This window comes from Patiria miniata, unplaced genomic scaffold (genome assembly GCF_015706575.1).
Source record: "Patiria miniata isolate m_02_andy unplaced genomic scaffold, ASM1570657v1 HiC_scaffold_18, whole genome shotgun sequence".
Classification (NCBI taxonomy): Eukaryota; Metazoa; Echinodermata; class Asteroidea; order Valvatida; family Asterinidae; genus Patiria; species Patiria miniata.
This window is the reverse complement of record NW_024037056.1, coordinates 12656844-12681560: the sequence shown is the minus strand read 5'-3', so window position 1 is coordinate 12681560 and position 24717 is coordinate 12656844. Positions and strand designations below refer to the sequence as shown.

Genomic DNA, 24717 nt, shown 5'->3' with positions numbered 1-24717 from the left:
CACAAGCTTGCTTGCACTGTCCAGTGGATGTTCCAAGGACTAAAGCCCTCCTCCAGCATGCCACCCGTGGGTCTGGTGTCATTACAGTTGCCTTGACAACCACTGTCGTCCTTCCATCAGTGGGCAGCTTCACTCGGCCTCATCGCCAGTTCAATGACATTTTCTCATCATCCGGACAAACACCTTTTGTTTATTTTGCTGAAATATTAATGGCTATACAGACATGGTTCTTTGCTTAACATTGTCTAGGAGTAGGCCTACATGCGTATTGACAGTCTAATTACTGTGTGCACTTACATGTATACACGTGGAAACATGTACAGTACACATGTTTAATGTTTGTTTTGGACCGTGGCCATGGTTTGACCAATAGGAAAATATTTCCAGAAATCATTGATTCTTTTTGTTTTCCTTCTTCATTTTTGTGTAAATGTTGGTAGGGGGATTTGCTAACCATTTACACGTAGTCTCCAGGTAAAAAAAACGAACACAATCAGCAAAAATATAATCAGGGGGTTGAAATCAGAACCTTGCTCAAGTCGGTCACAAGCGGATCACTTGTGTAATCAAATGAAATCAAGTTCCGAGTATTAAGGGTATGAACGATGATAAGGCTCAGCTTTTATGATTTTATCACTGTTCATTTCGAAATTGAATAGGTAGCTTGTCACTAATAAGCCGGATGCTATTGATATCGAGGAATTTACCGGGGGACTTGATTAAGGGCCCATGTAATGTAATTATTATAATACAGTCCTTGAAATGCACCTTTGTGTCCGTTTTAACCTTATTTTCAATTTTCTTTTTTTTATTTTGCCATTTTTAAGGGCATTTTGGCTAATTTGTGCGAAATGTCCATATATTCATGAGCAAAAGTGTGATGTCATTTCAGCCAGAAACCTCAATGCTATTTCAGCACCAAAATTTGCCAGATATTTTGATGTCTTGAATTTTTTTTTCATTGGTTATTCGTCAGTAAGAACATTTTTGAGTTCATAATTTGATAAGAAAACCCCTAAATTGAACAGTGTCTTCCTGAAATGACTTCACAGCAACAGCGCCCTCGGTTGTCCGGAAAAGCTGGGAATTTCTTTGAAAATATTTTTAAAAAGTTCACTTTTCCATAAAATTAACCAAAAGAGATTGTAAATATTTTTATTACATTTAAGAGGAGAAGAAAGTTGCACAGAATATGTTTTTAAGAAAATTTCACTTCATTGCCTCTATAAATGAGAATGTGTATGCTGTACAAGTGTACGGATGTAATTCACATATTTTTTTTGGTGTGGGGGGGGGGGGGTGCATCAGGGAAGACCGAACAGAAGAATAATAAAGAATACATGTGCCGGTATCCCCCTCCCCCTTGCCTTCGAAATTTTGCACTTTTCCACAAATTTTCAATATTTATCATCATCTTCTTCCTACTTGTCACAACAGATTTACCCCTCGTAGCGCAGTAAGCCAGCCACAGTTACTTAAAATACCAGCCCCATATCCGATCAAACAAAAGTCCTGGCCATGAATATCAAAATGTTACTCTATAAATATAACAACCGCTGAAGATGTTGACATTGTTCAGTATCCAAAAGTGACCAACTGATAGTCCAGAAACCACAGGCACAGAAACCACATAAGCCTGGAATGAATGAGATGTGTGCTGGCGAAGCACAGCAAATCCCTCCAGTCATTGTATGGTGTGTACTTATGGGACTTCACTATTTGCTTAAGAATTGAATCACCAGTCGAAGTCGTGATTTGAGGATAGAGGATTCAGAGTTTCAGACTTTGACGCAGCGGCTCAGTATACTCAATACCAGACGATTTACAGGTGTGCTATTCGTAACAATGCACTTTGATAAATTGTAACGGTGTGCGGTGATAAAAAATCACAATACTTTCCACAGATTTATTGTCTGCCTTTATATGAGAGGCAATTGAATTGGGTCTGCAGTCCGGGTGATAGATTGTGTGACAACAGATGCACGTACAGCTGGGATATTAAAAATTCAATACCCAAGGAGTGAAGGAGTCATTTTTTTCAACTGTCAGCGTCAAATATGTAGCTGCTCATATGCTGATGCCTTCCTAGTATGTGTCTACTAGCTCGGGACGAATTCACACCTCTACCTAAAGCCAGATGGTTTTACTGTGAGGAGGATTGTTTAAGATTTTTGTCAGCAACAAGTTGTCAAAAAACAGCCAAGTTTTTATAGTTCCTCCGTGGGAACTTGACACCGTGTCGCTTGGGAAATTGCTGTATGTGTTGCCCTGGACTTACGTGGTGTTTGCTGTATTTGACGATTGTTCAGAATGAGAAATTAATCATCGCAGTTTTACCTCACATGAAGGTTTTTTTAATTTCATCACTGGGAACTTGACACTGAAGTGTGCTGCTTTTTTTCTTTTTTTCTTTTTTTTAACAATCGCTGTCTTGCCATGAACTGATGTGATGTTTGCAGTATTTGATGTGTTTGGGGGTCTCTGGATGAGAAAGTAATCATTGAGGTTTACAGCACGGATACTGGCTATCTCTGGTGATCATCGTGTCAAGAAATCGCTAAATTTTGTACTACAGTTCTCTACTGTACACACAGGAATTATCTGTGATTGATCTCAAAGTTTCTCCTTGTTGGAATAACTGTGATACTGGATGACTTATTTCACAATCCTTTATTATGTGCGACATACAGTACATAGTGTGCATTCATACATGTACTGGAGCTCATTTTTTATGTACTTAACAATTCTGTATGTATGCCCATTTGGTTGTTGTCAGTGTGAGATTTCACACCAGGGGGTCCAACATTGTATTATCTGCCGCAGGCAAACACGCTTGACATTTCTGGTTATTGCTTCTTGCCGGGTTAATGTACACCACACTGACATTGGAGTTATATTTGTCTCACTGTCACCTGCAGACCAGCGGAGTATCATGTTCAACATCTCTCAGAACATGAAAACCAGTGTTCATTCGCACTTCTGTCCCAGCTGTAACCGTATCGCTGCGATAAGTTAGCCTTGTTTGATGCAAACAAAAAACAAGATTCATTAACGAAAGTGGATGGAAGTACGCGTCGGGGAGGTCTGCCGTTATTAATAAACCAGCGTGTGGTCATATCTGAGTGTAATTACTTACATACCCTCTTAATCAGGCGGTCACGGAATTGGACGGGAACAAAACTACTGCCGGACGGGAGCAAAACAAACGTCATTATGACCAGACCTGTCCATTTCGTAACATGAATCGGAAGCTGCGGGTGTACGTGCCGTCTGTTTCTCAAAACCCCGGTACTGACGAGGCGAAGAAGACGCCGGGCAAATTCTCCCTGGATTCTCTGACCAGGAGAAGCAAGAACGTGTCTTCTTCCTTACTGCCTCAGCGTCTTGTGAAAAGATCTAATTTATCAAAGGGAACTGAGCCACAGACATCGCCAGAACACGAGCCGACCAATTTGGTGAGATTATCAAATGCGCTTGATTTTATACTCCTATCTTTTAATTTTGTTCTGTGAGAAAGGCTGAGGTAGTGTTTTACTTACTTTAAAGATGCAAACGGAACTTCATCAATAAAGTAAGTAAGTTGGAGAAAGAAGAAGTACCAGTAGTAACACTCTTAAAACAGGCTTCCATTTCTTGTGCTGAAATTTTATTTCAGTTAGAATATGACTTGTACAAATTTCTGGACACCCTATATATATCTCGTTTCAAAGAAAATCAAAGAAATTTAAATTTTTAAAATATGCACTTTTCTGTTTTTCATATGTTGATATGCATACATCCATGTACATGTAGGCCTGTTTACAACAGAAATTCAGCAAGATTTTTTACATCATTTTTCAAATACATTTAAAATGATAGTTAATTTGATGGCTTCTCTCTCTATCTCTCACACACAATACGTGCATGTTGCATTGAAGATTTTAATGCTTTAATCAACGATTTTATAGTGTTTTTACCTAAAAGTTGTAAATTACAAAAATGTATCGGTGCTATCGGAGGATCTGCATGCTTGGCCGATCATGCTGTCTTTTCCTTCTAATTCATTGCTCTGGAGAATTGTTTTGCAAAAGTAAAATCTCAGATTTCCTACAGGATTGACCAGCCAGGCAAGTGTACCGGTATTTCCGAGTGATAGCGTAGATTTCTTCCTACGTGTACTTTTGAAGAAAAAATCTTGGTTTCATTCCCAGAAAGGATTATTAAAATAAAATAACGTATCGTGTTCTCGCGAGCTGATGTATTCAGCACCATGAAATTCTCTTCATGTAAGCAGAAGTTTTCTGTTGTAGTTTAAATTGACAGAATTTGTCACCTACTGCAAAACAGTGTTTAAATGCAGCCGAAAATCACGGGACAAAGTTGGGATTTTTCCTTTGTGAGCCGAAGTGCCAATTGGCAAAGAAATCAAGAGATACGCACAATCGGGGAGATAAAATTGCAATTGTTTCCGAATCTCGAGTGCTTACATTCAAAGATCAATGACGGGCTGATCGGGTCGACGAAAATAACAACCTTTGGTCAGAACAAAACCACCTGCCGACAACACCCCCCCCCCCCAAAAAAAATATTATCACAGAGGGAAAGAGTGTCTGTTAATGTTATTACAAGAAGAAACATAAAGACACACATGAAATTCAATTAGTCGAGCGGGATGCGATAGGCAAGATGATGTTTTGTGGTTGTGCAAAAACACCAGGTGCTTTACTCTGCAGCTGAAAGGAAAATATTGATCTCCGATCCGCTGATTTGTTATTTTCAGCCCAGAGTAGTTAATTAACGGAAGACATGGCTAGCTGAAGATGTGATGTCCTTGTCTATTTTCAGGTTCATTACAGAGAATAGATTTCTATTTCACTAAATTTCTAAAATCTACCCATGTTTAGTTATGGAATAGTAGGATGCTCTTACTGACCCACGGGAGCTGGCCTTCATCTGCTACTGGAAAGTTGTCATCACCATTTAAAGTTAGCAAAGACCTACACGTACATGTACAGCATCTTTTTTGGTTAAACCAAACCGAGGGCGGATCCAGAACACACATTTTTTTGGGGGGGGGGGGGGAGGGGGGAGCAAAAACAAATTTTAGGGCCCCAAATTTGTTTTGGATTCTAGATGCTCTGTGGTGCAATCTGAGGCAATTTCTGACCACTCTGACCAACTTGTTTTGAGTAAAAGATGGTGTTGTATGCAGTGCCTGCCTTTATTGTGGCGTCACTTAAAAAAAAAGGGGGGGGGGGGCAACGCCCGGGATCCGCCCTTGAACCAAACTTGTGCTTTGTAGGATGAAAAGTTTGTTAGTACAAATAAAAGCAGGCCGAAGCTTCATTACTAGGACGTCATCAAACGCCATCTCAATTCTGCCAACATTTCGACCAACTACAGTGTACTGGGAAAATCTGGCCATGGACCGTCCTACATCGGGTGGCAAGCCGCGACAAAAGATGGCGTAAAAACTGCAACTACGGATACTGAGCAGCGAAATGCTGAAGCCAGACGCCGATGTCACGAACGGCAGCAACAACAGGGCAACTGATCGACTGTACCCCCGACCTCTTTGATGACGAAGATCTGCCACACTCATCGGTTTCCCCTAGAAAATTCGTCCGGAATTTTCCTCCAAAAACCGTCATTTCTTCTTCATTGTCTTCTCTCTACAGGTTTCTTAAGGCTTACGGGCTACTGTGCCTTGGATTGGGCACTTTTGAGGAATCGTTAGTCTTATGTCCAGAAATGATTTAGTTGTTTTCAAAACAACACAAAGTCTTTGCATATCTTTAATTGCTGCTTTCATGTGTTTTTTTACTTCAAAACCCCCCATGTAGGTTATTAACAGGAACGTCTATCGAACCCATGGCTTTTAAAAAATTCCTGATAAAAACAAAATCTAAAATCTTGTTAGGATGCTCGGTCATTTTTTAAGATGGCAAGCATTCTTTGTGGCTATCTGTCGTCGCCGCTCTGATGTATTTTTTATACTTCCATCCCCTGAGAATAACAGCTCATAAAAATTTTGCTCATAGAGCTCTAGTACCCCGGTAATTTGTCTCTGTCTCTGTACATTACATATTATCGTCTCTCAGAGCGTGTTAATAAGATGGACAGACGGTACATGGAGACTTTACTTTGTGTAAAGGGTACATGTCTGTTTGAAATGAACCTTTTCATTGATTTGATCATGGAGCTATATATTGACGTATGTTCTGTACAGTGTACTGTATGTGTATGTACAGTGCATGGTTTATTGAAACAGTCAACATCTGAACAAATTTGAGTTTGGACAAGTGTAGGTGTATGGTGCAGCACCACAAACTGTGTTTTTTTTTTCACTATGAATTTGGTTTTGCATTGTGCAGAACAAAATTAGAAAATTTGAAAGATGCTCACTTTAGATTTCCAAATAGTTTGTGAGGGCACTTGTGCATGGAAAGCAAATTAACAAAAATACAAATAAACAAGTGAGGAGTGTCTTCCTTTAGTTTCTTAACTTTTTCACTGTTGAACTGGGCCGTACAGATAATGAAAATGTGAACATAATCAAATTTAACGGAATTGAAAAGTCAGTTTGTTCGAACAGTATTCTTCATTTGGTCTGTACATTGATACACATTCAGGGTTATGTTGTGCATCGGGTAGGGTTGACCAGGCCAAACTGACCCGAAACATTATTGAACCAAATCTGAACCAAAACCGATCTGAACTCCCCTATAATCTGTTCTGACCCGACCCGACCCGACCAAAATCAAGCAAAAACTGACCCGAACCGACGCGAAATTGAACTGACCCAAAAAAACCCTAAATATCTAGCTTGGGCAACTCGGTATGTTTTTTTTTTGTGCCTGAACTTATTACTTGCGTCGCATGAAAGCGTCTTCTCTCAGTAAAGAATCATACCGTAGGATACGGTGAAGCCTCATAACTTTTCCCACCGGTGGGCCTACCCGATATGGATTGTGCGTTGTTGGTCGTACCGGACACAGTAGGCCTAACTCTGCAATAATATTGCACCGCGTGAATTTCAAAAGTGTGCGATTTTTTTTGTGGTTTATTTCGGGCTTTTAGTTAACAGACAGTGTGGCTTAATTGGCCCAACCCGAACCGAAAAGCGCAAATATGCAAAACCGAAACCGTCCCAACCCAACTAAAATGATGGTAAAACCGACCCGACCCGACCCCGAAGTCGGTTGGTTTCGGTTTCAGGTCGGGTTTGCACAACATTAATTGGGGGTAGTAATGAAACTATGGACATAAACTTAGCTTTTCCACCCTTTTCTATTTTTTATTAAATGCTTGCACCTTTTAGCATAATGCACAGACTGTCATGTACACGTGATTTACCCGTGTATTTCTGCAGTTGAAATTACATTGACAGAGCTTGACATGTGTTGCACGCACGAGTTATCTTCTTAATGTAAGAGGGAGCCACTGTCGTCATAGAAACGGTCTGCAAATACAAGTAATCGGCTTAACCGGACTTTGTCAAATGTCACTATTGAATGTCATAGAGATACCGGTATCTCATTGGAAGAACCGAGTAATAAACCAAGCGCATATCAAACTAATAAATGACCTGTACAATGGACATTTTAGATTCAGTGACCATTAAAGCAAATTAGCTCGCAGCAAGCTGGACATAATTCATGTAATTAATTTTGCAACAACCTTGTTGTAAATTTTTGTGACAAGCTTGAATAATAAACTTGGTGGGTTTTTTTCTGCAAAGCGATCACATGGTCACTGCAAGCTTGAATAATTGCTCCAATAATTGTTTAATTTTGCCGACGCACATGGCTACGGTGACGCGCGTGCAGACCAGAAACTGGAGCCTTTTTTGGGGGCCTAAGGGAAGTGGGTTTTAATTTGTTGTCCGGTTGGCAGAAATATTCCTGAAAAAGGTATCACTTTTGAAGGCATTACTAATGAGATGAATCAGTAACTGATCAATTACTTGTAAACTTTGTAACTCAGACTTTACGTACACTGAAGGTGGTTCTTATTAGATTAACAAATACATGTAAATTAAGGAAAAGTCTGTGCTTGCATTGAACAAAAAAATATGGCAATGTACTTAGTCTAATTTAAACCCTTTGTACATGTACATGTGCATTGAAAAGGTATAGAACTCAAACCGTGCTCTACAAAGTCGTCTCATTTTGTCGAAACAGGTCACTAAATGAAATTTAACTGAACATGTGAAACACTTAACCTTAAAATCGTGAGGAAGAAATATCTATCTTCATCAACAGGCATACTGTATGTACCGTATCTACCTGCGTGTATGTCTTGACCCCATAGTTGCTTGGCACACCTTTTTTTATCCAACCAATAATGTATGTTTGCAGTCAGATTTTGCATTTGGCACGTATGCTCAGCCTCGTAAAAATGTGAGACTTCATGTAACAGCGCAAAATTGTATTACACTGTGTACATACATGTACATTTCTCTTCTTGTTTTCAAATTTAATCCTCTGAACATATTGCATCATACTGGTATTATACATGTACAAGTCCTGCTCAGAAGAACATGCAATATTTCTGATCGATTGAAAACAAATCTTCCCAAAGATAATTTCATTACACAAATTAGGTTGGGGAGTTGCATAGTGAAATGCTTGATCGCGAATGACTGTGCCCGGTACAGGTCCAGCAATATGCAAAGTTTTGTTCCCAAGTTACCAATGCTCTGCAAATAAGTTCTATAAAAATTGTACAGGTAGTCATTTTCTTTTTTCTCTCTCGTTCTTTTTTTCTTGCAGCCTGGCAGGGACACCAAAGGTCACCTTGCTGCAGACACCATGAAGTACGGCAGCAGCAAGAACCAACCGCTGCAGATCAACGGCATGGTGGGCAGGAAGACGTCAGGCACACACGGGGAGGTAAGATTTCAGAAGACAACCATAAATGTCTTTCATTAACATTCCATATACATTCCCTGCCCAAATGTACCCCAAATTGATCAAAATTCAATTTTTGCAAAATTTTGCTGAGTTCAGGACTCAGTAGCCCAAGAATTGTTGTTTAAGGTTGCATCACTTGTGCTGTTCAACAAATGTCCCTTTTTTTCCATAATAAATTTTGAACTTGTATGTTTTATTCCAACCCCCCGAAAGTTTCTTTTTTAAAATTTTACTGGGCCTCTGCAACCCTCCGAAATAAAGGTTTTATTTTGGCCACAAAAAGAGCCACCTTACGAGCAGACTGGTCACCACCCGTACACTATCGATACTGATTGTGGGGCGGGAACCAGCCTACCCCACGAGAATAGATTTTTTTTGGAAAATAAAAAGTTCAAATTGAAAATTAATTAAGAGAGAGAAAGAAAATCAAATTTTTTAAAGAGCACAGAAGAACAACTTTAACCACAAATGGTGCTTTATCCTGTATCAAGGAAACGGGAGGATCACAAGAATTTACCCCGCCCCAAACTGCCCTGTTTATTACTCATTTAACTGCCTGAAACTGCCCAAACACTCCATGGTTTTAATATTTTTTCAGTAATATTTTTTTTTTAAGTAAATACAATCCAAGACAATATACAAGTGCTAATAGGCTAATTGCAATTTTCTCTTCATTTTTTTCTTTCCTTTTAAAAAAAAAATTCCTGGGATAGAAGTTGACATCGTCCAGCCTGCCCCCGGCCATGACCATGAGCAACACCAGCTTCCCTCAGCTTAGCCTCGGCCCCAGGGGCATCAGCAACGTGGAGACGCTACCCCAGCTCAGTAACCTGCATGGGAACCTGGTGTCCACGCACACGGCTAGCGAGCAGGCTAGGTTACATCGGCAGAAGACACACATGTGAGTGTCTTAGTTTTAGTTAGATCCATCGCAAGTCAGTCCCAATTCGGTCACAAGTCCTCATAAGACCGTCACATGTCCATCACAAGACCATCACATGTCCATCACAAGACCATCACATGTCCATCACAAGACCATCACATGTCCATCACAAGACCATCACATGTCCATCACAAGACCATCACATGTCCATCACAAGACCGTCACATGTCCATCACAGGTCTATTTAACAGTCTATCACAAGTTGCTTAGGATTACATGTAAGTTAATCACACGCCGATCCCAAGTCCATTACAACTCAATCGCAAGTTGATCACAAGACGATTGCAACTCTATCGCAAGTCATTCACAAATCCATCAGAAGTCAATCTCAAGTCCTTCACAAGATCAAGACCACATCAAGTCCATTACAAGTCCATCATGGTTCCATCCCTAATGAATCACAGGTTGATCACAAGTCCATCATAAGACAGTCACAAGACCATTACAAGTTGTCACAAGTCCCTAACAAGTCAATCACCATACAAGTCAATCACAAGACCATCATATGTCCATCCAAGTGTCTCGTGAGATCAAGTCCCTCACAAGTCAATCACAAGTCCATCACAAGTCAATCACAAGTCCATCACAAGTCCATCACAAGTCCATCACAAGTCCATCACAAGCCCATCACAAGTCAATCACAAGTCCATCACAAGTCCATCACAAGTCAATCACAAGTCCATCACAAGTCAACCACAAGTCTAGCACAAGACCATCATAAGTCCATTACAACGTTTTCACAAGTCCATCACAAGTCTTTCACAAGCCCATCACAAATCCAATGCAAGGCCATCACAAAACCAATGTGAGTCTATCATAAGACCGTAACAAGTCCACCACAAGTCAGTTACAAGTCAATCACAAGTTAAGTCTAAGTAACAAAGACAAAGAAATGCCTTGGAATGGCTTGTTACCGGTAGTTGACTTGAAACTGAATTAATTGTGATGACGTGTGATGACTTGTGATGTTTTGACTACAACTCTGGGTACGTCACTACTCGCAAAAGGTATGCTTCCCCCTCACGCAACTAATTTTCATCAGGAATGGCACAAAAATACCAGTCCGTGCGTGCCACTACGAGCCCAACGGCAACGACGTTCAAGTGTTTGTCACATATTTCTCTTCATTGACATGTACATTATGTACTCAGTCTAAGAAGGTCAACAAGTTCTAAAACCCTTCAGGCCGTAAAAAATAAAAATTGCCCATCCACTCTCAAATAATATCTGATGTTTGTAAATGCTCTCCCTTCTCTCTCATGTGAAAGCCTCTTTTCTGTTTTTACTTCACCACGTCAGATTTTGAACATTCCACAATGAATATGTTGGACCTTGCAGGTGCGTCTCTCAACTTTGATGAATGATAAGTGCTTTTTGTCGTCGTGTTTTTTGTGTTCCTGTAGAGATCGTGATCAGGGTAAATCCGACAGTCCTAAGAAGGATGCAATGGGCCACAGATTACCACTCACGCCTGGAGGTCAGTGACGTGCATCTCACCAATCTTTTTTTGTTACTTTCATGTATTTATTTATTTTTTTCTTCTGATGACGCACTTGAATGTGATATTGAGGGGAATGTTGTTTATTACAACATTTTGTGACGTGTGTCAAAATCAGGGGGAACCGAGCAGAGATTTAAAGGGAATGTACAACATTTGCTTTTGCTTCAATTTTCAGAAATAAATGGATTTGGAGGATTAGTATGCTATAGCAAATATTGTTAAAATGACTTGTTTCACGATTTGGGCTTGTAGATGCTGGAAAAACCAAGAAAAACCAATCAGTTCTTGTAGTCTGGTTCCCTGACCCCACTTAAGATGAAACGAAGCAATTAATACACTTTGGGGAATTGTAAGGTCAAAGAATTAGTCAAGCAGGCTTGTATCCCTTAACAGGTGTGTGATCAATTGCAAAGAAAAGTCAGAATAACTAAATATGAAAAATTAAGAACAGTTTTTGAAAAAAGCCAGTTTTCTCCAACGCTGGTCGGCCGACCAGCATCGGAAAAATACAGTTTTTCTTGAAAATGTCAGCACGCCATGATTTTAAGGATGCTTTAGATTGTTAGTCCCTATCAACTCAGTAAGGTATTTCGTGATAATTGGATTGTTTCGTTTTTTGATGTTTGCAAATGTTGTATCTTCCCTTTAAAGGTAGAGTACATTATTTGCAGCTATCCAAAAAGTAACTGACAAAATTATTGTTGAAAAGCATATTTGGTTTAATTATAGTTATGGGACTAAACTCCCTGTGAAATTATTCTTTCTGGCATGACGTCATTTGAAGAAAACACTAAAGAAGGCAATGTGAACAATTTTTCTAGTATGAAATGTATAATTTTATAAATAAGTTTAAGTGCTGGTACCAAATTAATTGCTGTTGGAATATAAATTATTTGAATATGAAATCAGGTTGGAATTTGTTGATGATATTTTACAGAAGCCCTCAAATTCTACCGGGACCGACTGACGGCCTACGAGCAATCGGAGATTTTAGACCACACCGACATCTGGTTCCTAGGAGCTGAGGCTAAGAAGATAGAAGGCGTGCAGGGAGCGGCGCAGAATAACGGATATGATGATGAGAATGGCTCCTACACAAAGGTACCCCCCCAAAAAAAATTATTTCAAAATCAGTATTTGTTGATATGAGGATGGTTCAGGCACAGTAGACCCCTTTCTCAAAAACCTGGGAAAGGAAAATAAATCAGTGAATATCCATTCTTCCGGTCAGAATTTTTTTCGGAGCGTTAGGGCCGATTCGTTCTTCATGCGAATGCTACTGTGATGTCGCAAAACATTAACTACAAAATTTGCCCGAGTTGAAATGTGTTCAACGTTTACGAATTAATAGTGCAAAAACTTGACATGTCGTCACAAAATTGCATTTGCATTCGTTATTTCGCACCGAGTATAAACTGGCCTTTACGTGTAAATACTGGTAGTTTGCACGTTTATTCTCTAAGCGAATACGAAGGCGGCGCAAATCTGACGTCATGAAACATTTACTGTGAAATTCGCCAGATTTGAAATATTTTCAACTTTTTCAAATTCTCAGCGTCAAAACTTAATGCAATGTCACAAATTCTTGTTCGTGTTTGTTTTTGTACTGAAATATAAACTGGCCTCATGTATGTAAATAACTTGCACATCAGTTTTTTGCTTGAAAAAGCCTTAGGCATCAATTTGTTGTCTAAATAGCAAATTCAAATGCGAAAGTCCTAAGGCAGAGTCAGTCAACGGAAGGATGCTTTTAGAAGCATCGAGCTGATTTGTCTCCGGGAAACGGAATAATTTCCCGCTAATGGGAATGGACTGTAGTGCCTTGCCAATGCTTGCATTACTACGTAAATATAGGCTGGTCAACTCGCATACATGTATCGCAGGTACAATTGTAAATTGTACACGTTTTGACAAATGAGTTCGTATTGTCTTTTTTGCCTTAGCTTTTAAAGGTAGAGTATATCATTGTCATTTGTTCATTTTTTTTGTTCAAAGCAACAAAAGTGCTCAAAATCTAAAGAAGGATGCTTAACAACTAACCTGATGAAGTTTTAGCTCTGTGAATGCTGAATATTCCGAGGAAACAAAATTCTAGGATCTCGATTTCAATTCAAAAGTTGCCGTGTCATGTTGTTAATTGCGCCCGAAATCAGCATCCGGGACACGTTCTCATTCAGATGCATCTTTGGAAATGGCCTTTTTTTATTGTTTTCTTCAAAATGACAGCATGCCAGAGAGAATAATTTCACAGGGAGTTTAGTGCCATTACTATCTTTAAACCAAGTATGCTTTTCAACAATAATTTCGTCAGTTAGTTTTTGGATAGCTGCAAGTGATATACTCTACTTTTAAGATCTCTGTATCACACACAACAAATAATCGTGACTGTTTGTATTTTAATACATTGTGCACATGCTCTGAATTTTTCAGCTCAAAAAAAATCAAAATGATGCGACAAATATCAGCGACTTTTTCCTACTTGAGAATTAAAAATTTAGCTTCAGGCAATCATGCGCGCTCATGCCTGAAATCAAGCAATCAATTTTGATGGGAATTAGAATTAATTAATTACTGAACCCAAGGGCATGAACGATTGCAGGCATTAGCTTCTGTGTTAATGAAAATTTAATTGTGACCATGAAGGTGCACTTGCTCAGAGAAAACAGACTCTAAGGCTCTGATGATTTTTTTTGTCCCCTTAGGTGCTTCATGACCATCTAACCTACAGATACGAGATTCTGGAGGTCATCGGCAAAGGGTCGTTTGGCCAGGTGGTCCGAGCTATGGACTACAAGACGGGAGACATAGTGGCAATCAAAATCATCCGAAACAAAAAGAGGTAAAAAAAGATATTCTTTTTTACTTTCCCTTGTTGGATTTCTTTGGCATGATTGTCCAGTCCAACACAAGTCCTCATAAGTCAATTGTACAGAATGTAGTATGCATTTCTAGAAAATTTGATACCATTTTAGACCAGTTTCTTTCCTTGCGAGCCTGTCATGTCACACAGGAATCGTTACAAGAAAATGTCTCCCTGAACAACCAAATTCATTTTTCAGATCTTAAATATGTACTGTACAAGCAGTTTTACAAAACAGCGACAAGCAATTGTATTTTTGTTCTCATTTTGTTATTTTACATTTAATCTGTGGGGCCTTATTATGTATATTGATCTGTTGATCATCATTAAGTAGAAAGCTAGGAAATATCTAAAAAGATTAAAAATGACATTATTTTTCCTTATCTAAATACATTCACAAAATTCAAATTTAGAACTTCTCATAGGCCCTATATATTTTGTAATTCTTAAACTCCGCATGTACATTGAAGTTTAATCAAATATACCTATAGAGCCAATAAAAAAAGATTACAATAATTCACTGTCATGGTTTTCATAAGTCAAGGTCTGATCTTGAAACGGATTGCATATATTATGTTCCAACTATAGCAGTGGCTCCAACTATCGTTGAGACTACCCCAACGATAGTTAGGCAAGTCCCAAGTAAGTTGGGTCCGTCCTAAATATGGACGATGCTTAGTTGGTGCGTAACCAAATAATAATTTTATTTATTTGAAGGTTTCATCATCAAGCACTCATCGAGGTGAAGATACTGGACGCACTGAGGAGGAAAGACAAAGACAACTCAAACAACGTCATCCACATGTTGGAATACTTCTACTTCAGGAATCACTTATGCATCACGTTTGAACTACTAGGGTGAGTGTATATTAGACATAACTCAATTTTTGAAGAGAGCGGGGTGTGCAACTTTAATCATGCGTATATTTTTTTAAATTTTAATTACGAAAAATAACCCACAATAATTAAACTGATATAGAAATATCAGGCATGAGATTTTTCAGACTTTTGTCTGAAATCACGACTTTTGGAATCTGATAGAAAGACATTATTAGTATAGAAATATGCATTTTTGGACATTTCGTCAATTTTCAGCTTTTTTTTTTTCATTATTTTTTTTCCAATTTTTTTTCACTTGACAATTTTATCCCTAAAATAATATTTTTAAAAAAATATCAAATATCAAAATAATAAAAAAAAAATGTGAAAAAAAATATTCTGAATTTGTTTGGTCCAACAGGATGAATTTGTACGAGCTGATCAAGAAGAACAACTTCCAGGGTTTCAGCATCGCCCTGATCCGACGCTTCGCCTACGCCCTCCTGGGCTGCCTCAAGCTCCTGCACCAGGAACGCATCATCCACTGCGACCTCAAACCCGAGAACATCCTCCTCAAGCAGAAATATCAGAACTCCATCAAAGTGATTGACTTCGGCAGCAGTTGCTACGTCAACCAGAGAGGTCAGTCACATCATGGGTGAATCTGTTTTGGAGATAATAACGGAGTCTTATATAGCGATGAATGGGATTGTAATGAGTTTTTCCCCTGGAAGGGAGGGGTGGGGTGACCATCTGTTTTTTGATTAGTAGCTGTTGTGGACAAAATGAAATGGATGGCCTTCTGACGTGTAGTGGTCAATTAGAGTGATTTTGTTGAAATTTCGAGCAAATTATGGTCACAGACCTTGCTCAAGGACACAGCCCTTTGTGTCCAAGGCTGGAGACCTGATCTCCCATGTGTGTAGGGACAGTATCTTTTATGTGTCTGAGGTTCAATGGTTAATTAGAGTGATTGCGTAGGATTTGATTGAATTTACTAGCAATTGTGGTCAAGCACCTTGCTCTCTTGGACACACTGGCATGGGAGATGAAATTGTATTGGTAGCTGCATGTATCTACTGCCTTGGCATGAAATTATATCACACAAAAAGGATAATGGAAAAATTGCCTGAGGATTTAAGAACAGGAAAAAACCTTGCTCAAAGAGAAGACAGGACTGGTATAAATAAGGCCAAAAAAAAAAAATATTCGGTCTCTGGTCAGACCACAGTTCCGGAATTGACGTGGGGACGCGGCTTTTTTTTTTTTTTTGCTTTTTTTTTTTTTCTTCAAGCTTGGATTTTACAGACAAGGTGGGATATTTTTCTGCTTTTTTGGTGTCCTCATGTACATTGGTGTCCTCCATAATTTGCCTTGGTGCTCTCGATCATTTGCCTTGGTGCAATTTCCCATTCCTTGGTGCTCCTTGGTAAAAAAAATTTGAGGAGGTGCGGCAATAGAGGGCGCTGTTGGAGCTACCGCGGAACATTTTTGGAAAAAAGATTGACGTGCATGATTAAAATCGATGCGTGCGCTGACCAGAGACCAACTTATTTTTTTTTTTTTGCCTTACCCTGTAAAATTATTCCTCCTGAAATGGATCGTTTGGAAGTAAACCAACATTGAAGGTGGCTTCAAAATGGGTACCCATGGGGACACTTAACGGAATCAGTTAGGAGACCCCAAAAAGATGCACACGTTTTCTCCGTTTGTTCAATACGTACAGGTTAGTTCATTGTTATGCACCCTACTTAAGATTTTGAGCAATTTTGCTGTAACAAAATAGCACGCAAAAGAAGTATACGATCCTGCATACCTTTTAAACAAGTATTTCAATTTTTCCTCCCAGTGTACACCTACATCCAGTCGCGTTTCTACCGATCACCAGAGGTCATTCTAGGTCTGCCCTACGGGATGCCCATTGACATGTGGAGCTTTGGCTGCATCTTGGCTGAACTCTACACGGGGTACCCGTTGTTCCCGGGAGAAAATGAGGTTGAACAGCTTGCCTGCATCATGGAGGTAAGATGTCAGAAATGTATTTGTTAGATATTTGTAAAAACGCCTCTGTACGCAGATTTCATGGTCGTCATGAAATGAAATCACTTGCAAAATAAAGGAAAAGTGCTGTTCATTCTTTTTTCCTGCAAGAGCTGGGACTTCTGTCCCAGAATTTTTAACTGGAAGTTTTTGAAAAGTCCCAAGAGGTTTTTGGGCAAGATGTCAGAAATGTATTTGTTAGATATTTGTAAAAACGACTCTGTACTCAGATTTCATGGTCGTCATAAATGAAATCACTTGCAAAATAAAGGAAAAGTGCTGTTCATTCTTTTTTTCCTGGAAGAGCTGGGACTTCTGTCCCAGAATTTTTTGCTAGAAGTTTTTGAAAAGTCCCAAGAGGTTTTTGGGCAGGATCCACTGTGAATCCTAGGCCATTGTGAATTCTGTGGTTGAGTACATGTAGCTCTTCACGAGTCAACAGGTCACGTTTGAAATCCATTTCAAGTAAACCACTTGTTTGTGTGTCGGCGTGAAATGAGCGCACATTAATGGACAGACAATACTTTTGATTTTGTTTAAAAAGGCATCGACATCATTCAGTTTGCATTTTTGTTTTTGTGACTTGTGTTGGTCAGGTTCTAGGAATGCCACCGTCAAACATCATAGATGAAGCACAAAGGAGGAGGCTATTTTTCGGTGAGTGTCATGTAAAACCTTGTCAGTGTTTTTTTTCCAAGTACAAAGTATTCCGGTCATTACAGTCATTAGCAAGTCATGCATTTTGTTTGACATAGGTGAAGTCTAAGGCATCTTGTTTCAAACCATTCGTAATTTCAAATGTTAACACATTGTACATAGTGAAATCAATATCTTCGGTCAAACTAAATAGAGTGCAGACTGTTGAAAGTCTTTTTCTCATTTATTTACAGTTTCTTTATGATCTACTAGCACAAAAAATATAACAATGTGGGTTTTTATATTTAAGAGAATAGATTGTAAGGCTGTTTGAGGCATTTGAAAATTTTAGTTTTGACTTTTCCAATTTGTTTTTAGACTCCAAGGGAAATCCCAGATGCATCACCAACAGCAAAGGGAAGAAGCGACGACCGAACTCCAAGGATCTCAGCTACGCTATCAAGACCAACAACACGCTGTTCCTGGATTTCATTGAGAGATGTCTAGCGTGAGTATATTGCAGCACATGTAGCAATGAGCAATTAAGAAACAAGAACAATGTTGACAGCCGAGGCATGAAACCTTTCAGAAAGAAAGAAAGAATTTTGACTCATTTGCAAATGGGACTAAACTTAAGTCATGCAAAATGTCATGGATCAGAAAGCAAAACAATTATTTGCTGAGCAAAAACTGGCTAACAACGAAAATCTCATTCAATGTAAGTGGTTTACAACTGGTTTTCTGGATGACGTAGATTGAAGCCTTGCTGTACACGTAGCATACGTTAGTACAGAATTGATAAGGAACCCTCTCGTTTATCCTGCCCATTTAGAGATGGGACCTAAATTTGTATGTACATGTAATGCAGAATGCATTGCAGAAAGTTAAGAAATTCCACGTAACTCATCTTGTGTCTGGATGAAATCAATTGAAGCCTTGTAAAGAACTAAAAACTCTCCGATCATCCTGCCCATTTGAAGATGGAACCCAAATTGGTACCTTATGCAGGAAGCCTAAATAGGAGAATGAGGCCACGTCTTAACATGTTGTCTAGATCTTTGCCCAGAGCTATTGTCTGTTGTTGAGAGCTATTGTCTAAATCTTTGCCCATTACAACCTCATGGGCACAAACTCCTAATAGACATATTGGTAAAAGAATGGGCACAAACTCTAGAAGCATAGCTCTAGAAGCATGTTTTGGACACGACCTAAGTCTAAGGCTTTCTTTAACCCTTTTGCCCATTCCCAGATGGGACCCAAGTCAGCGGATGACGCCGGACGAAGCCCTTCAACACGAGTGGGTCCAAGAGGACAAGCTCTACAAGTCCCACGCCAGAGAGCTCACGCAGCAGCAAATCACCCGGACGTCTACCACAAAACCCAAGCATCACTATCACCACCACCGTCATCCACACCATCACCACCATCATCATCAACCTAAGGCTGAGACGGAACAGCAGTCCGGGGAGCCGGACCCCGTCGCTGCAGCCTCGCATCAGCACCAGGAGGTGCAGCAGCAACTGCAGCAGCAGCATAAGAATGAAGAGGGCGTGCAGCAGCGACACGCCAAAGCCAGCAAGCATCAAGTGCAGAACAACTCAGACAGTGAAACAGTCCACAGAGGTGAGATTTTCATTTGATCAACCCTCTTTTGTGCCTTACACCAGACATTTGAGAAAAAAAATCTGTTTTCATATTATTGTGTGACACTCCTGTCAAATTTCTTGCCACTTTTTTGAAATTCAGGTAAAGAGACTCTAGAACGCAAGGTATCCATGAAGAAAAAGAGTGCAAAGGCGAAAGAATCTTCCCACATAAACCCACCGAAAGAAGCTCATCAACTCACTGAAACCACAGAGAAGCCCGTCAACAAAGTAAGTCTCAGTTCACGCGTTCAACCAGTCATTCTCCATGTGCAAGCTTATAAGGGTCATCTCAAAAATATAGACAAGTTGCAGAGAAAGGGTCCATGATTTTCTCTAATTATTAAATTACCACTCGTGAAACCTTGTGGGGAAAACTTTATTGTAACAACTATTTGATTGAGCCGAACAGATTACACATAACACGTCTATGATAAGAAAGCATCTCATAACTTGGAACATTCCCATTCCTGTTGGAAAATTCCATTTTGACTGCACTCGCTTTTATTATGCTGCTTTAACCATGTCTTTAATCTTTTAACACAATAGTTATCCTCGTTGATTTGCAGGTAAAACCCCTGGTAGTTGATGCCGACGAATTTTTAGAAAAGGCACCATCAATCACAACTGAGGACCTCAAGGACTCAGTTAAAGACTGCAAAGAGAGAGACTCTGAGAAAACAGAGGACCTGCCTACTAAGCAGTTCCTGCCACCGATCGTATAGCAGTTGGATAACGATGGACAAACCAAATGTGGCTTTGTGGATATTGCACCGTCAATCACAACCGAGGACCTCGCACTTGTAATCACAACCGAGGACTTCAATACTCAAAAACTGAAAGGAGAGACTCAGAGAAAACAGAGGACCTGCCTACGAAGCAGTTCCTGCCACCGAACGTATAGCAATTGGATATACAGATGGGCAAGCCAAGATGGACATTGCACTGTCAATCACAACTGAGGACCTTGAGCTGTCAATCACAACCAAGGACCTTGCACTGGCAATCACAACCGAGGACTTCAATACTCAATCAAAGACTGAAAGTAGAGACTCAGAGAAAACAGAGGACCTGCCTACTCAGCAGTTCCTGCCGCCGATCCTTTAGCAATTGGATACAGATGGACAAACCAAGATGGACAGTGCACTGTCAAACACAACTGAGGACCTTGAGCTGTCAATCACAACTGAGGACCTCGCACTGTTTATCACAACTGTGGACCTCAAAGACTCGGTCAACGACTGCGATGAGCGACTTGGAGAAAAAAGAGGACCAACCAACCAAGTAGTTCCTACTACCGATTGTCTAGCGTGTGGATGTATGCGATGCACATGGAAAACCACGGTACGGACGTAACGTTGCGCGCAAGTACGCCCTCATTGGTGACCGAGATAGAAGTGTTGAAGGTCAAGCAGCGCCGGCCATCTACTGATCATGGTCACAGTCCATATGTACGAGAACCAGTGTGGTAGTGTAAGCAAGCCTTGTGCTCCTCCAGTGCTCGCTTGAGTTAGCCAAAAAGCTCCTCTAATGATCCTGGTTTAACTCGTTCATTGACAGTTGCCAGTCCGGTATTCCAACTGTGCATGTTCACATCAAAATTGGACAAGTTTCCTCTTGGGATAAACAGTTTGTCGTATGCGTGCGAAATCATAACGGTTACCAGCAAAATTTTAAAGGCATTGTCTTGTTCTAAAGAAATTTGTTAGCGAAGTGTTTAAGGTGTTTTGTATGCCCACCTTTTGTGCGAACAAAAGTTTCCATTGTCTTTTTTATTGCATGAGAAATTGCAGAATGTTCGGTTACCATGTCCGCCATAGACTTGTATGCAATTATCTGCCACGTTTATCCCTAGTAAAAATCGTCGCCAATCTTGTTATGCACGTGCGTAGTTGGAATACCGATTTGGCTTATTGCAGTTCTTTGTGAAAAACCTACCTTAATGCAAGTGTCCCTTCTAAGACGGCATAATCCTCGGATATATATCCGTCCCCAGAGTTGTTGCAGGTTCAGCGTCTATTGGTACTAATCAAGAACTATTTAGCCTTACCCAGGATAGCCAAGAGAGGGCGCTGTTATTTGGAATGTCACCAGTTGTGCACTTTTACTCAAGGGACTTTGTGTCCATAAGAAGATGAGATTAATAAGCATGCGTTGTGTGCTGTTTGCACCACATAAAGTTCGCGTACATTAGAACATAACAGTGTACTGCCCTCAGTTTATTGTGAAATTGTCCCTATTTGACCACAAGAGGGCAGTATAGGGGTGGAGTCCATTACTGCAGGCCACCACCATTGCAGTCATCAAAAACTTCCATCTAAGCAAGAAAGTTAACGAAGAAAACGTGCAAAGAAAAAGCTCTAGCAGCATGTTTTGTGTGGCTTTTATAAAAGGAAAAAAATATTTATCTTGTTGATATTGTTCACATTGTTTCGAGGTTCTGATATCATGTGCCTGTTCTCTGTAAATACAAATTGTACATTTTTAACAGCGCATTTACTAAAAAGGAAAAAAAACATTGTGTTCGGTCTGTACATATCGCACATTATATATTTTTTGAATAAGAATAATTCAAGAAGTATTCCTTCTTATACTGTGCATTTTAATGTTCAAATGTTTCTTATAAATTAACACCCCTGTACATAGACATTCCAAAGGTTTTAAAATATTGTTTATTTGTACTTTTGCCAATTTTTATTTTTTATCGTATTCCACCTTTGCTCACCAATGTAAAATTTCTGTGCAGTCAGTTTTTTATTTAAACGTGTTAATGTGCTAATTGTATGGCTGCTCAATTTACATTTACTGGAAGGTTTTGCTTTGAAAAAAATATTAATGTTTGCTTACTTTGTTCGTTCACTAAGAAAAAAGGTATTGATTCAAATTATGCAAAGGCTCGTATTGGGAACAATCAGAAAAACAAATCTCTGTATTCACTTCAGCAATACAAACTTGTCGATTCCAATAATGTGCAAGTTGTGTTTACAGTTCAAAGTGGGGTGATACCACTCTGTCATTGCCATTGATCGACCAATCAGGATTAAGGATACACGTTTGCTTGAAAAAAAAAAAAACGAGATATAGGGTCCTTTCATTTTGAAAGTACATGTTCATGTATATGGTGTTATGTGACTTCATAATGTTTACACTGTCAGTGTAACAAACCAAAAATAGCGCAGGCAAGTTTGTTTCTGGTTCGATCACCCCCAGCAAGGTTTTGTTTTGTTAAATTATTATTTGGTATCGCCAGATCTGTTCACGGTGATTTCAATTATTATGTCAATTTTTTTGCATGCAATATTTCTGTACGTGTGTGTTATATTCGCTTCACAAAGCTATGGGAATATCCAAATGTTCTATCTGCAAATTTGCTGAAAAAAAGCTTTGTATTCGTCATGCATTTTACTTTGAATACTGAGACTTAAATGTCCATTGGACATATCAAAAACAGGCAGTTTCCTTATTGGGCAATCGTCAAGTTTTGGATGCGTTTCATATATTCCATATCTCCAACTGCTAAAACTGGTACTACTGTTGCATTTTCTTCTAAAGTATGGTTCAAAATGAAGACAATCTTGATCTCAGTTGGTAGAGCACTGGAACGGCACTCTGGAGGGCGCACCTTCAAATCCATGCTCGTCAATTTCAGTCCCGTCAACTTTCAAAAAAAAAGAAGAAAGCTGCTTGAGGCTGCAAGGGTTTTTTTTTTACTGATAAACAATGTGTAAGAAGTAAAAATAGAGCGGAGATATAGAGGGGTCCCCAACTTGACGTGTGCTCCTTATGTGTTAATTAATAGTCTGTTGCCCCATACATCCAAGGAATGTTCAGTGTTGAATTTGTACCTTTGAAGTTGTTAAAAAGGTCCAGTGTTCGTTGTTTTATCTTCAGTGCACACATCACTACACTTCAATTGCAAACAAATAAATACCACAAAATGTACCTAACTTTCTACTACTGTGAATGCATTATTTTGTGAAAGTTCACTTTTGCTGTTTTGTATAAGATTTAAATATTGTGCAAGATACCCGGCACTTCGTTATATTATATCGTGTTCCAGCGAGTTTGTACCCGCCTTCAAATCTTGTTATCCATTTATTCCTTGTCCAAAATTTACCTTCCCGTCAGATCATGTACCATCAATATATATCCCTAACCCATGATCCCAAGCTTATGATAAAGTCCCGAACCCATGATATATATCGCCCAATCCCCATACCAATTCTCCCCAGACCAATTGTATTTGGCTACTTACCTTGGCAGATGAACACGTGCCAGTTGGGTCCCCGAGTTGAAATTTTGATTTTATTACTAAGTACAAAACGATGCTTGATATATTTTAAAAATTCGAAAATTCGAAGTCAAAGGTGATGGCCCAGCGGTAACGCTCAGAAATTTTGGATCCGGGGATTCGGGTTCGAATCCTGAGGGCGTTTCTATTTTATTATTTCCTTATGTGATCCTAAGGGTTTTAATTATAGGAAGTGTGATTTTCACTGGGGGACCCAGGTAGCGCACCCGGTAGAGGTGCCGCCGGGTAAGCCGGCGCCCCTGGTTCGAGTCCCGGCCGCGGCAACTCGGACTGGCTGCAGGGAAACCTGCGGCCAGTCCGAGTTTTGTATCGCGTGTCTACCCCAACTATATAAAATAAAATAAAATAAAACAGAATTTTACTCTTTTTAAATATAAATAAGTATAAGTAAAATTAAGTAAAAGGTCCTGATGTGACATCAGCGGGAATCGAACCCGCAACCTTCTGGTTGAGCGCTAGGGTGCCTTCCACTAGGCCAACGCGCTCTTCTTACTTGATGTATTCGGAAGTAATATATAAAGACTCGGATTGGAATTACGCAAATAAAAAAAAAAGTACAGTCTGATGTAGACTGGTTCTGACTAAAAATATTTTAAGTCCGCGCGCATGCGCTCTTCTTGTGACAAGGTTTTTGGGCAAGTTAGCGCGCATGTCAACTCGCGCCTACGTCTGTGAATTCAAGTTCTATGGCTACAAATTCAACAACTATTATTTTTCCGCAAAGAGAAAAAATATAGGTCTTCTGCATCTTCCAGTTAGTAAAAATGGGCAGAAATGAGATAACAGCGTGCATCATTGTTTTTTTGGTTGGGAAACGATTTTACGGTCAAGTCGACCGTTCTTTTAATTTTACATCAGTGTTTTGTGCAGTTATTTCTGATGTACAAGTTTTGTCTAAACACAATTTCCAGTCGAGCGTCGCATTGCATTCGCATTGTGTTTCTTCACTTTTATACCGTCGCATTTCTAGATTTGTTTTTGGCGTCTTATTTTCAAATGTCTTATGTCACTGAAATTTCGCTTTAAATTTGCCTTTTTATGCCGCCGCATTTCGCATCACATTTTAAAA

The 24717-nt window shown here is 39.5% G+C and overlaps 1 protein-coding gene across 1 annotated transcript; it reads left to right on the top strand.

Annotated features, from left to right (window-relative positions):
• Positions 1 to 3200: 3200 nt before the first annotated feature.
• On the top strand, positions 3201 to 23383 carry LOC119724659 (dual specificity tyrosine-phosphorylation-regulated kinase 4-like). Its single transcript, XM_038195812.1, has 14 exons — positions 3201 to 3455; positions 8754 to 8873; positions 9608 to 9795; positions 11241 to 11314; positions 12276 to 12439; positions 14041 to 14177; positions 14916 to 15056; positions 15439 to 15659; positions 16867 to 17039; positions 17654 to 17714; positions 18072 to 18201; positions 18943 to 19316; positions 19440 to 19567; positions 19906 to 23383. The coding sequence occupies exons 1-14, from the start codon at positions 3240 to 3242 to the stop codon at positions 20059 to 20061; spliced, it is 2283 nt and encodes a 760-aa protein (XP_038051740.1). The 5' UTR covers positions 3201 to 3239; the 3' UTR covers positions 20062 to 23383.
• Positions 23384 to 24717: the final 1334 nt, after the last annotated feature.